At 39.1% G+C, this 15,454-nt stretch overlaps 1 protein-coding gene across 1 annotated transcript in view; it reads left to right on the forward strand.

Moving 5' to 3' along the window:
- LOC126167284 (lysosomal alpha-mannosidase-like) overlaps positions 1 to 9,480 on the forward strand; it is a 101,221-nt gene extending 91,741 nt beyond the window's left edge. Inside the window, exons 16-17 of the mRNA XM_049920465.1 lie at positions 3,585 to 3,734; positions 8,780 to 9,480. Of these exons, the coding sequence (XP_049776422.1) occupies positions 3,585 to 3,734; positions 8,780 to 9,004 (375 nt within the window). The 3' untranslated portion in view covers positions 9,005 to 9,480. The remainder of the gene's footprint in view (positions 1 to 3,584; positions 3,735 to 8,779) is intronic.
- The last annotated feature ends 5,974 nt before the right edge of the window (positions 9,481 to 15,454 follow it).

Genomic DNA, 15,454 nt, shown 5'->3' on the forward strand with positions numbered 1-15,454 from the left:
GACTGTTTGGGATATTTGTCTATATGGCCAACTCTACGTTCTGAATTTTTTCCTACCTGTGAGAAGAGATGGTTGCTAATAGGAACCTGACGAAATGTGAATCACATGCAATATTCTCTTCACCATAAGAAAGAATATGAATATAAACATTTTGCCATGTATTCTTTTGTGTTTGCTGCTATCTCATTTAAATCTTGTCTGCCTAATAAACTACGAAACTAGAGTGAGACAACAGCAAACGTGGAAGAATATACACATCGTATCATGTTTATATTCGTATTATTCTTATGCCTAATAGTGATACAGTCAGAAATGAAGCACGGCAATTGACTAGAGTTTTAAATCTAAGATTAATTTCTGTGCAGAATTTGATGTACTAAAGAAGCGGCCGCAAAGATTTTCAAACGGAGAAAAATTTTCACCTAACTCTCGTTCAGAACATGTTCTATCATACGCAGTCTATTACTTGGTTCTTGTTGATCATTATCAAAGAAAGCAGCAGTGTAAGTAACAACAAATAGCAGTCTCTTGCCATTGTTTCGCTAATAAGACGATTCCTCCTTTTTTTTTATTGTAAGCGGCGGCAGCGCGCACAAAAGCAAGCCGTGCCGCGATCGGCAACAGGCCGCAAACACGCACTATCAGAATGCGACAAACAATGCATGACACAGTACAGTAATGCATTTTCAGCTTAGAGTGACGTAAACACCTATAACAAAGAAAACGGCACTTATCAGATCAAAGCAAAATAAGCAATCGATTCAAATCAGACGAAGCACGTGAAAAAGGAAGGGTACCCGTATAAATACGGACGGAGCGCCTGACGCATAGCAATGGCTACCTGGTAAACCTTAACTGCTCAGTTTACGACTCGAACCAAACTACTGTAGCTGTATCGTCATTCATTCGTCCTAAATTGTGTCTCGTATTACAATGGACCAACTTTGTTTCGATTTGGAGGTGCGGCCTAAAACTTTTCTCTCCCCTTGAATTTCGAGTCTCAAATTTCACGTGCGGCTTAGATTTGGGAAATTTTTTTTTCCCTTTATTTCGAGTCTCATTTTTCAGATGCGGCTTAGATTCGAGTGCGGCTTGGATTCGAGTAAATACGGTATGTACCTGTTGTGTTCTTAGCATTGAGAATGGCTAGTTGCTAGCCGAAATCTAGATTTGCCAATAAAAATTCCAAAGGACGACTGATAGCTGAAATCTATTATTTACAAAGTATCTATTCTATCACACACTATCTCTTCCAAAAACCTTGAGACAACTGCTTATAATGATACTGACCTGTATTTTTCAGTTCCAGATACATCTACTTTCTTGTGTTGATCCAAGTGAAAGAAAGAGCTATTCAGCAAAAGCAAGCACTAGGAATATTGTATAAAGTGTCTTTCAAAATTGTATCATGAGAAATGATAGTATCGTGATATAAAAATAGCAAACACAAAGATAAGTGAGCATAGAATTTTCTGTATATATCCAGCAATTTATCATAAAACCTGGAATGAACTGCTGTGTTTTCCAGTTATGTTAGATGCTTCAGCGTTTTAGTGATCTTTGGTAGACAACTTCTAACAGAGGAAGAGTCATGTATTTAAGTGATCTAGAAACTAGATGGTATACCACTGGGTCCAGCTGCACTACCACAATCAAGTCACTTTAACAGCTTTTTTAACTTTTTCTTTCAAGACACAATTTTGAAAGATACTTTACACAATATTCTTAGTGCTCACTTTTGCTGAACAACTTCGTCATTCACTTGGCTCGATAGAGTTAGTCCTCTTTCATTTTTCTGTATTGCCTCTAACTCCAAATATTGGCATTCATGTCATCATTTTCTTATTTAATGTATACTGAAATTTTATCTACTTGTTACACGTATTACCTTTTCAATAAATGGCCTGTTAAAAAGCAAAGTACCCAGAAGGCATGATCAACAGTCGGTGTAACTTCATACATGTACAGACTATCAGATGGTATGTAAATAATTGTGACTGTCTTCACATGTTGTGTGATCATGGTGAAGGATACAGAGATACTGTATACTCATGTGACACAGCATTATCAGCACCAGATAAAATTTGAAAGGGGCCTCATTCTGGGTCTCCATATAGCTGTTTTCTTGAATTGTGCAGTATCCAGATTTGTGGGGTATTGGGATGTGACAGTGGCCTAATTTTGGACTATGTGGGAATGTGAGGGCAGGCATACTCATCAACAATGTTCCAATCAAACATGTCTGAACATCATAAGGGAGGATCACTGTACTGTGCACAAAGCAAATTTTAACCACTTCACATCTCTGCTGCCATCCAAGAATAAATCAGTGGACTCCCTGTAACAGTCTTGTCATCCCACACTATTGGTTGGAGACTAGCAACAGCCAATCTGGGGAATTACTGTCCAGTGCATAGACTGTCATGAACACCACAACACAAATGGCTACATTAGGAGTGGTGCGATTATTGGGAACTATGGACTGTTGATAAATGGTATTGCATCGTGTTCAGAAATGGATTGTGGTTCTGCATTACACCAGGTGACGATTGCCAATGAGTGTGGTGGTCACCTGAGGAGAGGCTCCATTCTTCCAATGTTGTGGAGCAGATAGCAGTGTTACTCCTGGTATCATGATGTGGGGAATCAATTGGTATGACTTCAGGTCACAGGTGGCAGTAATTTAGAGAAACCACATGGTACAATAGTATGTCACAGGCTGCTGCATCCTTATATGTTATCACTTTTGCAGCCGTATGTTGGTGCCATTTTTCAGTATGACAATGCTCATCCAAACACAGCATAAGTCTCTATAAACTATCTGTGAGATGTTGTGGTACACCAATGGCCAGCAAGATCTATAAATCTCTTCCCGGTAGATTGTGAGTGATTAGTTTGGATGTCAGTTGGATCCCAGTGTCAGTACCCAGGATATCAAGGACAAGTTATGACATTTGTTGGCCAGCCTGTCTCAGGAGATGATACAATGGCTTTATGAGATCCTTCCCAACCCAATTAGTACATGCTTCCAGGCCAAAGTGATAAATGTTCTCATACTGATAATTGTTCTCGTGCTGCTACGTTCTTTGTGAATTTGACTCGAATTTGCAATCACTGAAGTAACATCACACACTTTTCAACCTGTGAAGTTTCATGTTACCTCTTCCCTGTCTGGGTGTTTCAGTTCTCTGTCAGGCAGTTTGTTACAATGCAACTGTTCATATTATGGGTAAAATCATAAGTGCTGAATAAAATGCATAGAACAGAGACCCTAATTTCCTGGCTTTTCAGGTTACCCTCACAATTGTTGAAAGAAAAACCTAGTTGCTGCATGTGATATATTTTATGTTGCTGCTGCTAGAATGATATGTGTAATATTAATATAAATTATGTTCTGATTCTTACATGTAATAACATTTGGTTGTTTTCCTGCATTAATGGATCATTTTGTGTAATAAGGGTTCATGTATGAGCAGCGTATTTGTCTCAAATCATACTGGTGATAGGGACCGTTTATTTTATAAAATGGTACTTTCTACATATTTTATTGATGATTATTATATGTTTTTTTAATTATCTTCCAGTTCTCAGGTCTGAGCCAAGAACTTCCAGAAAATATTCAGATCCTAACCTTGGAACCATGGAAAGAAGGCTCATTACTACTACGCTTAGAGCATATTCTGGAGAAAGGTGAAGATACAGAGTTGTCTCAGCCTGTTACTGTGAACTTGGAGGTGAGAAGAGATAACAAGTAGCAGTTTCATTTGTGTTGTAATAGTGTTATATAGATCAATGTCAGGTCAAAGTTCATGCAGTATTGAAGAAAAGACTGTGTGATGAAAGCAGTCAAAAATGTTTCCAGAAAGAGATTTTCACTCTGCAGTGGAGTGTGCGCTGATATGAAACTTCCTGGCAGATTAAAACTGTGTGCTGGACCAAGACTCGAACTCGGGACCTTTGCCTTTCACGGGCAAGTGCTCTACCAACTGAGCTACCCAAGTACAACTCACACCCCGTCTTCACAGTTTTACTTCTGCCAGTACCTCGTCTCCTACTTTCCAAACTTTGCAGAAGCTCTCCTGCAAACCCTGCAGAACTAGCACTCCTGAAAGAAAGGATATCCTTTCTGAAAACAGTAACTGCATGTGAAAAGCTGAATAAGTACTCGAAATCACCATTCTTTTCATGGCAAAAGGTGACTGGCTCATCCAAATCTGTTGGAGCATGGCATCAGAAACCTCATTTGTGGAAACCAGTGATGCAGATGATACCAAAAAATGGAAGGGGCCTTGTCATCAATAGTATCATGTTTTGACCACACCATTAAGCTGCATCATGCCTCCCATGCTGTGTGATAAATTTCTCACACCCTCTTACCTGCTGCGACAGCCTGATCTTTGGTTCTGCCTCCTTGAACTTTCCTTTGAGGCCAATGGCATCTCAGATGGTAACATGCGATTCTTTTACACTGTTGGAGTATTGGACACACAAAAATCGTTGTTATTATTGGATGTTGTGGACAACATGCTTCCTGGAAGTAAATATACACACATCAAGAACAGTGTGGTTTTTTGCATCTGCAAACCTATGAACATCCACATTTAAAAAGTGGTGCAAAGTGAAACTATTGGTAACAAAGCCCCTTCCATTTTTGGGCATCACCTGCAATCAGTAATTTGCACAAACAACATTTCTGATGCCATGCTAAAACAGATTTAGATGGGCCAGTTACCTTCCATTGTGGAAAGAGTAGTGATTCCCGATACTTCCTCACCTTTTCACATGCAGTTACTGATTGCAGATCAGCTTTATCGTGTTCTATCACTGAATGACACAAGTCTGGCCCCACAAACTGGACAACGCAGTGTCATAATTGTGATTCCAGCAACCAACACTAGGGAGCAGCAGCTTGTACTTGCAGAATAATTGAGTGTACTACAATGCAGCTTTAATTCTCTCCAGTGGCAGCTTCAATTACTCCCAGTAGCACTCAACCTACTAGATGGCACATCACATGAGGTAACATCAGCCAGCATGCTAAACTCAGCTGGTACCATTTACTCTTAAGCCAGCTGGTGCACAAAGGCACATGCTACACAATTATCCAAACAAGGACAGCAATCAAAATTAGGCACAATTGTCACTCCACTATGCCTACTCAATACAACAAACAACTCTGTCTCTACTAGAGGAATGTGTAACACTCATACTCCGCTACACAGTAACAGTGTACTCCTTTGTATTGTCAAGGTATCTCTTCCAAACGTAGCTGACAGGCGCTCTATTCTTCACAGTGTCCCTACGTCACATCGGGTGTACATCGAGAACATGTGTAATGAGCTGGTTTATTTAACTGACACAGGCTTGGATGTCAGTGTCCTCCCTGGAACATCAAAAAACTGTTCATCCATAAAATCATGGCTCACAGCAGTGAACCATTCTTCAATCCCTCCATTCAGTGACCAAGATGTGGTTGTGAATTTAGTATCCTCATAGCATTAATAATGGACTTTCCAGATCTCTGATGTCATTAAGCCCTTCTTGACTGTCACAACATAACTGTGTCCATACGGGAGGCTACTCTTCACATGAACCATGAAATTGTACATGGTCATATGATAACACTGCAAGACCATTTCACGTTGGCAATAGCCCCACCCATTACACGAGAGGACTTCAGTGTGTTCAGCAAAAAACACTACTTGCTATCCATTGTTAGTGAACTAATTTCAAAAGTTATGATGATGGAAGAATAGAAGATGCACATCCTCATGGACAATGAGACCCTTTGTGCCTGCAGTTCAGATAGTGCCACCGCACTTGCTATGACTTGAGCATCTATGTCAGCTCAGGGATGACATTTCTCCAGGTATGTCTGTGGACACAGCAGAAAGGTAGCACAAATCACAGTTTCAAGTGCAACACAACATACACACCATAAACCTACCATGCCAGGGCTACTGGCTGCATACAAGACCTACTGCAAAGATGAGTTCGAAGCATTGCTGGCTATGTGGGTTATTAGATGTTCTGACAGGCCTTAGGCATCCCTCCTACATCTAGTTTGAAAGAATGCTAGCTCACTGGGTCTGTGTGGAGACTATCACACACTAAATGTGTGCACCACACAGGATTACTATCCTGCCCCCACTTATATGATTTGATGGCTGTTCTGGCAGGCTTCCAAATATTTAGTGTTTTCGACTTAAAAAAGGCCAATCACCAAATTCTAATAGCAGCATAGGATGTACAAAAGACAGCAGAACTCACGCTTTTTGGCCTCTCTGAATATGTACATATGTTGTTTGGCCTTAAGAATGCCACATAAACATGGCAACGTATCACTGATGAGGACCTCCACGACTGAATTTCTGCTTCACGTAACTTGATGATTTGCTGGTTTTTTCCACTTGTACAACTGAGCATGAGATTCATCTATGGACTATTTTTGAAGGACTTTCTGATTATGGACTGAAGATAAATAGTGCCAAGTGTGTGCTTTACAAACAGCACTGTGCTTCTTGGGGCATGAGGTGAATCCGAAAGCCCTTAAAATCTAAAGTTTCCCTTCACAAAACATATCACCAATTGTGTCATTTCTTCAGTGTTGCTAATTTCTACAGACCCCAACCACCACTTGCAGCAGCTGTCCAGGCACCACTCACAGCAGCACTTTTCAGCATCACTTCATGTGGACAATGCCCTGTCACGTGGACACCTGAAATATTATCCTTTTCACAAAGTAGATTCCTTGTAAGAAGCACTACTTCTTGCTCACCCTCTGTCTTCAGTGTCACTGGCTGTGTTCATCAATGCCAGCCAGACTTCTATAGGGGTAGTGCTGCAACAACAGGTAAAGGGGTCACGGCAGCCCCTCAACCATTTTTCCCATAACTTCTCTGACACACAAACCAAGTGGAGTGCCGATAACTGCTAACTGTTAGCAGTCTATGAAGAAATTAAATGATTCTGTCCCCAAGTTGAGGCATGCCACTTCACTCTCCTTACAGACCATAAACCTGTTTCTTTGGTGTTTAACGATCCTTGCAGTTCCTATTATCCTTGGCATTTCAGCCACTGGGAATTCGTCACGCAATTCACTACCAATTTCTGTCACCTATGAGGAACTGATGTTGTGTTTGCTGACTATTTCTGAAGAATCAAAGTGCTCTCTGCAAGAGTGAATCCAACCCAGATAGCTAAGGCACAAGAAATAGATGAGAAACTGCATTAATTCCTTATGAAACAAACAATGGATGTGCAACTGAAACAATTACCTATGGGCAACTTCCTCACCCAGAGTGACATTTCTCGGAGCCATCCTCAATGTTTCATGCCTTTCCATTGTAGTAAATATGTTTTTGAGGCTATTCACAGCCTCGCACATCCTGCCACCAACGTAACTACTTATTTGGTGACAGATGGATATGTTCAGCTTGGAGTACAATGTGGTTATTGTATTTGAGTTAGAATCTAATTAATTTGTCAGTCAGCCAAAGTCAGACACCACATCCACAAGCCTCCTGTTCCTTTCCAGAACTGAGGTGCCTTTTTCTCATGTCCACATAGACTTCACAGAGTCATACCCCAGTCCATTGGACCAAATATATTCTCACTGCTACTGACACGTCTGCTCACTGGGTCAAATCCATGCCTATTATGGACATTTCTGTAGATACAGTTGTGCTGGCCTTTTTGACTACATGGATTTTAAGGTTTTGGTGTCTAACAGATGTAACAACAGATAAAGGCCAACACTTTGTGCCTTCCTTGTTAAAAGAACTAGTTACGTAATGTGGGTTCATTCATTATGACTGTGGAAAATTCTGAAGTGATAGATATTCTGTGCCCCTCTAAACACTATGTAACCACAGGGATGGAGAAGTTACATATCAGGGATTATAGAGTTGCATAATTTTTGTGTACATTAGCATAAAAAAGGAGAAGTTTCAACAAATGTAAAAGCTGGACACAAAGTCAAATATATTGAAACAAATAATTTTTGTGTTAATCAGAACCTAGAAGCCTACGCTTATGACTAGTTACTACAGAATACTTCTGTGGTAATTCTAAGTCTAAAGATCCCCTCTACGAAACTTCCATCTATTTATGAGAAATCTAGATGCATTATTGAGCTACCCATCAGACAAGAAATAACAGTTAGTAGTTTGTGAAGATTTCAATGTTATTTTTCTTAAATGATACAGACAGGAAAATGAACTGGAATTATTATTTGAGTGTTTCAATATAGTTTCAGTAGTCAATTTCCCAATGCATGAGCAGCAAAATAGTAGGACACTGATAAAATTTTGACAATATTATCAAAACAATAGTTGTTTCTCACCATCTAGTGGAGATGCTGAGTTTCAGATAGCCACAATGAAAAGAGTATCAAACAAAGCTTTCAACGAAACAAGCCTACATCAGAATTAGGCAACATACACACACACTCATGCAAATGCAACTCACACACACATGACTACAGTCCCTGACTGCCAAGGCCAGACATGCGTTTGCATGAGCATGTGTGTGTGTGTGTGTGTGTGTGTGTGTGTGTGTGTGTGTGTGACTACATTGTCTTATTCTGATGAAGGCATGTTTGGTTGAAAGCTTTGTTTGACAGTCTTTTTGTAGTGCCTATCTGCGTCTCAGCACCTCTGCTATATGGTCAGTGGCAACTATCCTTTGATTTAATTTTCATCAGTTAACTTTTTTTAGTAAAGTATGCTTCTTGAAATGTCTTTCAAGAGAGTTATGATCTATACTTTTTCTATTTCAGGCACTATTTGCTCCATTCAATGTCTCATCTATTAGAGAGACAACACTGGGTGCAAACCAGTGGCTGGAGGACAACACAAGGCTGGTATGGACTGACGAGACAGGTACTGCTTCAACAACCAGGCAGCCAGCAGATGACATTCCTAATGTCGTACTGGAACCCATGCAGATACGCACATTTATAATTGAAATTAATCGCCAAAGCGCACGCAACTCTCAGTTCTGATAAAATCTATCTTCAGTATTTACATATGTAGATTGTGGTTTATTACATTAATTAATACATAATTTGGTGTGTTATTCTCTCATCGTTAAGTGCACAGATGTCATACCTGTTTCCAAATCACAATAAAATTCATTCAAATGTGGTGGCTATGGAATAAAAGTGTAATTGTTCTCCTGCACAGTCTTGTTAATTTAATGAAAACAAAAGCTAGTTTGATGAATTGTGGACAACAAAAGAACATTTTCAAAGGTAGGGAATGAATTGCAGATGTGAGAGACAACCTGTCATGACAAAACTAGTGAAAATTTCAGAAATGGAACTGTGAATTAAGGGAATACATTGAATTTCTGATAATCAAGCATGGTTGATTTGCATAAAATGATATTTAAAGAAGTTGCCAAAATGTATGTAAAGAAGTGGTAAATGCTGAATGAAAGATTTCTTAAGAGATATAATAAAATTATATTGCAAATGAAGATTGCAAAATGTCCCTACTTGAAAGGTCCTCAAAAACACAGATTTTTTACTGCCAGCCTACAATTTTGCTGGGAGAGTGTTGAAAATTATACTTTTTAACAACCACTAAAATAAATCTAGAACTAATGAAAATTCCTAAAACTAATGAAAATTCACTGCAAAAAAAAAAAAAAACTGATTTTGAAATAATCTATATTTATTTATGTCAGAGATTATTCCTATCACCATAATGGTTGTCCTAGAAATCTTTCCAGATGTTGAATGAGGAGAGGGAAATACTATCATCACATATAATTTTGCCAAATAAATGTGTGATTTGTTATTACCAGGCCCTAGATCTTCAACTGATGACATACATTTCTAGTACAACTTACGTTTCATAATATTTTCCAAGCAGTGAAAGCATGCCTTGTCTTCAATAACATGAAATACATTATGTGGTTCAGGAACAACATGGACTTGTGATGCACAATGATGACATTTGTCATGGGCTACAAACCAGTAACATGGACATAAATATTTTTTCCTCCTCACAGTTATATTTTAATGGTTCCTTTACCAATGAATCTCCATATTCATCTGAATGTTGACAGTGAATACAATGTTAAGCTTATATGATGCCCCATTCCATCCACTTACTTCTTGAAATGTGTAACTGAATCACAGGTCACACACTTTTCATGAAGAGTGCATCGAGCACTTCTTCTCTTTAGAAAGAAATATCTTTTCAAGATATGTGGCATAATTTGAACTATATTACTGCTTCATCATCACTGAATATTCTTCTTGATATTCAAGGACTGTGTCATGTAACTGTTGAAGCTTTTTTGGGTTTTGATGATTGATGTTAACATTTCTTCAAGCTTAAAGAAAATCAGTAGCAAAAGCAATATTTGGCATTAGTAAAAATAGTGTCACAAGAAACTTGTAGAAATCAGAGAATTTAGCTGCTCTCAGTTAGTTTAAAATAATATCACAAACTGAAAAGTCAAATGTGTGTTACAGAATTATTGTTCCATGTAATCATGACATCACTGCTCTAATAGATCAGGCAAAATGAAACAGCTGCAAGTAGTGTTCAACAAGCATATTTATTTTCGAAGAGGTCAAATTTTGGTCCATTCACTCTAATTTACATTTTCTGTAGTTGCACAAAGTACACGTAAGATAAAAATCAGGATGCTTCCTTTAACAATCTCACAGCGGGTTTTGGTCAATCTTTTTTCATAGTTCAAAAGACATAGTGCTGACTAATAACTTTTGTAAAAAAGGTGAACTTCAAGCTTAATTACATCAATAAGAAACAGTGAAAACAGTAGGTTTGTGCAAGTTATCTTACTTGGCATCATTTATTTTTTTTCTTTGACATCTTTAGAAATTGACATGCAGACTACAGAATTATCATCACAGACTATGGGTAAACTAATTTATGACAAGGACTAAAAAAAGAAATTGACAGTCAATGTTGGACCAACTACCTAGGTATTTGCATAGGGCATTTAACAAGACCAAGCACATACTTACGTTGTGAACTTTCTGAGAGGGGAAAGGTCCAATAAGACCTGTCAAAAGGTACTCTGAAATTATTTTCACATGAAGAAGGCAACGAAAGAAAGGCACTGCCAAAATTTTAGACGCTAGGATGCACTGCAAGTGTGTATGTGTGTGTGTGTGTCTATATATATATATATATATATATATATATATATATATATATATATCGGCAGTGCCTTTCTTTCGTTGTCTTCTTCATGTGTAAAAAATTTCAGAGTTATTATCGATAAGTCTTATTGGACCTTTCCCTGTCAGAAAGTTCACATCATAAGTATGCACTTGGTCTCGTTAAATGCCCTATGCAAATACTTAGGTAGTTCATCTGACACTTACGGTCAATTTTCAGCTTTTTTTAAATTTTAAGATGATGTAACTTACCAAACGAAAGCGTTGGTATGTTGACAGACACACAAACAAACACAAACACACACACAAAATTCAAGCTTTTGCAACCCACGGTTGGTTCATCAGGAAAAAGGGAAAGACGATAGGATATGGGTTTTAAGGGAGAGGGTAAGGAGTCATTACAAACCCGGGAGCGGAAAGACTTACCTTGGGGGGAAAAAGGGACAGGTATACACTCACACACACACATTCATATCCATCCGCACATAACAGGCACAAGCTACTGGTGCTGTAGCAACTGCGTATGCGCAACCCCCCCCCCCCCCCCCCCCACACACACACACAGTCGAGGTCGGCAATACATTAGTAAACAGGAAACATGACAGTACCCCATCGTAATTTGTAAAGAACCAGTGGCGTAGCATGAGAGGACACTTTGAGACTTAAGTCTCCCCTGTATTTGTGCTTAAAAAAAGATGCAATATTAATTCATAACAAAAATATAATCAACTTTCTAATAAGAGCACAAATGTGCGAAGACATCAGTTTTGTAGCCTGTGCCGCAACCTGAGTACTGGTGTATTTGCCTGCTTGAGACTCTACTGCTCTGTCTCTGTCTCACTTCTCTTACCTGGCTGTGTGTGCCTGTGCTTTAGTGGCATTCTTGGCTCCCCTCCTCTTCCCCTCTTCTATGAAGGCTGGTGCGCTGCATTTGCTATCAGGTATCGAGACTAGTTCAATTGGTTCTGAGCACTATGGGACTTAACTTCTGAGGTCATCAGTCCCCTAGACTTAGAACTACTTAAACCTAACTAACCTAAGGACATCACACACATCCATGCCTGAGGCAGGATTTGAACCTGTGACAGTAGCAGCAGCGCAGGCCTGGACTGAAGCGCCTAGAACCGCTCAGCCACAGTGGCCATCCTCGACACTAGTCTCTGCCACTTCTATGCTGGCTTTTAACCCAGAAGTGAACAGTCGCACAGTTTGTAGTCATAGTCATTTTTATGTGATTTTAGTGCATATCTTCGTTGTGTCGCCAACATGAGTGAGCCAGCAACTAAAACCGCCTTTTTCTATATTAATGTATGAAAAAAGGGGTGAATTGAAGGGCCAGGGTGCATACACGAGCAAGGAAAAAAAATTCCTGGATTTTTCCCGGATTTCTCACTTAAAAATACACTTTCTCCTGGATGAACACATATTTTTTCTGTGTTAAGTGACAGTATATTTTCCCACTGAACTATAAAACTTATCAATCCTTTGAATGGTTTTGGTTTTATACATGGACGTAGAATTTCCCTTCACTTTAGAAAACGAAATTCGGGGAAAAAGGCACATTTTGGAAAGCTCTTTGATGTGCAGCAACATGTACACTGCATATTTTCGTATTATGGAAGTATAAATTTGAATTCCACGAAACACCGCATGTTACTTTCTGAAGCGTTGAAATCGAGATTGCGATGCGCTTTTGTAAGCCAGACATAGCTCATGTCACATGATCTTGCCGGCGGATCACAGCGAATATTCAGAGCATAGTACATGTGATGGTCAGCCCATAGCAACATTACTGTTAAGTAGCGCGAACACACAAAAAGGAAGAGTTAATGGTTTAAATTAACATACATAATGCTGCTACAAGGAAAGCAAAGCTTTCACATGTAACATTGGTCTTTAAGGTTCATACGCTGCATGAGAAGCTACGATTTCACATAAAATATTGATCTTTTTTGCACGTATTACACTTTAAGATATATCACACAAATGTGCCAGTAACAGCTCTACTGGCTCGAAATTCTTCTAAATGGCTCATCATCAAATGATGATTTTTAAACGACAGTCAAGTGACACAGATCTGTGTTTCTGACTACAACCAGAACATGGGGGGGGGGGGGTGGACTTGAAAGACCAGTTACTGGAATCATTTCTTGTGGAAAGAAAGCAAAGCAAGGTTTGGTACAAAAATTTTTAAGTAATTGTTGACTGTGGCTGTTTTAAATGCTTACGTATTGTATTGTCAGAACGGAAATAGGAAGGACGATTTAGAGTTGAGAGTGAAGCTCATAGATGAGCTCATAACTAATTACCACCACAGTGCCATTGAACAGAAGCAAAGAGGACCTTCTGATGTCAGTGACTGTCACCAACTTACTGGTAGACACTCCCCTGAAGAAAATCCAGCAACAAAAAACAGAAGAGTGGGCCTAAGGAGATGTATGCTGTGTGCAACAAACCAGCAAAGAAGAGAGACATCATGTACATGCAAAACCTGCCCTGCAAACCCAGCATTATGTATTGTGCCCTGAGTTGAATTTTATCACTCTCAAAAAACCTTCTAAACAATTAATTTTTACAACATGATTAAACATTTTGTGCCTAAAGTGTTTTCGTTTATTTCATCCTTGTAGTTTTAAGTGGTCACCTTAATTTTTTCATAATTTTATTTCCAGTACTGTATTCGATATAGCATTTGCAGTATGTGAGGAACGCAGCACTCACAGAAGGGCACGACAGATGTCATACTGCAAGTGAAGTTGGTGGAGGGCAGCGTCGCCCTTGAGGGGCTAATAACTAATAAATACAGACGAACAAACACAGAATTGGATTTTTTTATTGTACAATTTTACAGACTGGTGTGGAAAAATCAAATTTGTTTTATAATCTAATAGTTAACGTGTAAAGCATTAGGGTCTGTGTAGCTAGATGCTGCGTAATAAGTGTGTGCAATAGCTTTAATCCATGTAAGGGCTGAACAATTTTGTACTGCAGCTACTGCTCTCACCACATCTCTTTCTAACGGTATTAGCAAAGCTTTTACGTATTTATCGACAGAACTGAACTACGTTATTTATTAACTCTTTTCATCTGAACTACTCTCTGACATCAAATATCAGACGCCAAGAATACGCATTAGTTGTAATATACTACAGTATCAGTAAGACTTGACTGTACAGTGCCGAGCGGCCTGTGTCATTAGGGTACTGTTTAGTATTGTCGGGCGCCTTTGGTCACGTCTGCACGTAAACGAGATTTAGTTCCGCGTTCTGCCATCGACAATTCTAAAATAAACAGGTAATACTAGGGTGACCAGACGTCCGGATTAATCCAGACATGTCCTCCATTTTAGCTCTTTGTCCGGGGTCCAGACGGATTTTTACAGTGTCCGGTTTTTTCGCAAAGTTGAGCGTAATACAGTTAAATTTACAATTCGTCCCGTTCTATTGCTCTTTTCTTAAATACTTTAACTATTGGCACAGCCTTCGTGATAAACACGCACGAAGGCGGTCTTAGTAGGTGGCACCAGGATTGTCCATGTAATCGTTGATCTACCTATAAGCGAATGCAAATATCGATTATTTAAAATTTTCGTTTCGTATCTTCGCTTTGTATTGGCTTGGCGTCCTGTAGTGCACGTGTGATTTGTGAGTGTAATTTAACGAATTACATAAAATATTTGGCTATGCCTAAACGAAAGTGCACATTTTCTGATGTCCTTTCCTGCAAATATCCGGCTTTCAAGAAAGGGAGAAATGAATTTGAAGCGTAATGTAAGATATGTGGACCTGGAACGTACGTCTCAGTGGCCAATAAAGGTAAGAAATAAGTCGACAGATTAACTGTCATGGTTTTATTTAATTGTTTCCTTGTCTTTCAATTTATTTGTATTCGGAAGATTAAAGTGCAGTTTACATGGCGTCAGCTGCTGCTTGAATTGTAGATGTTGGTAGCGGTGCGCCGAATGAAGGAAGGTGAATGGTTTTACGTTTATCGCTTTGTAAACAATTCCGTGTTGTTGACATAACAAAACAATTTACGCCACACTGTCATCACAATCATTGTTCTTAATTTTTTATTATATTGCTCAGTTAACCACCACCTGACCATCAATAACAATTGACTACTTGTTTTACCGGTAATTCCCGGCAGTCACGTGACTTGGCCAAAGGTGACAGGTGGTATCCGCATCTGCAGTTGATCCGTTTGATGCGTCCACTTTTTTCCTCCTTTGTCCTCCTTTTTGAAGCTGTTTGTCCTCCTTTTTAAACAATTGCATCTGGTCACCCTAGGTAA

The sequence above is a fragment of the Schistocerca cancellata genome, chromosome 1 (genome assembly GCF_023864275.1).
Source record: "Schistocerca cancellata isolate TAMUIC-IGC-003103 chromosome 1, iqSchCanc2.1, whole genome shotgun sequence".
In the NCBI taxonomy this organism is placed as follows: domain Eukaryota; kingdom Metazoa; phylum Arthropoda; class Insecta; order Orthoptera; family Acrididae; genus Schistocerca; species Schistocerca cancellata.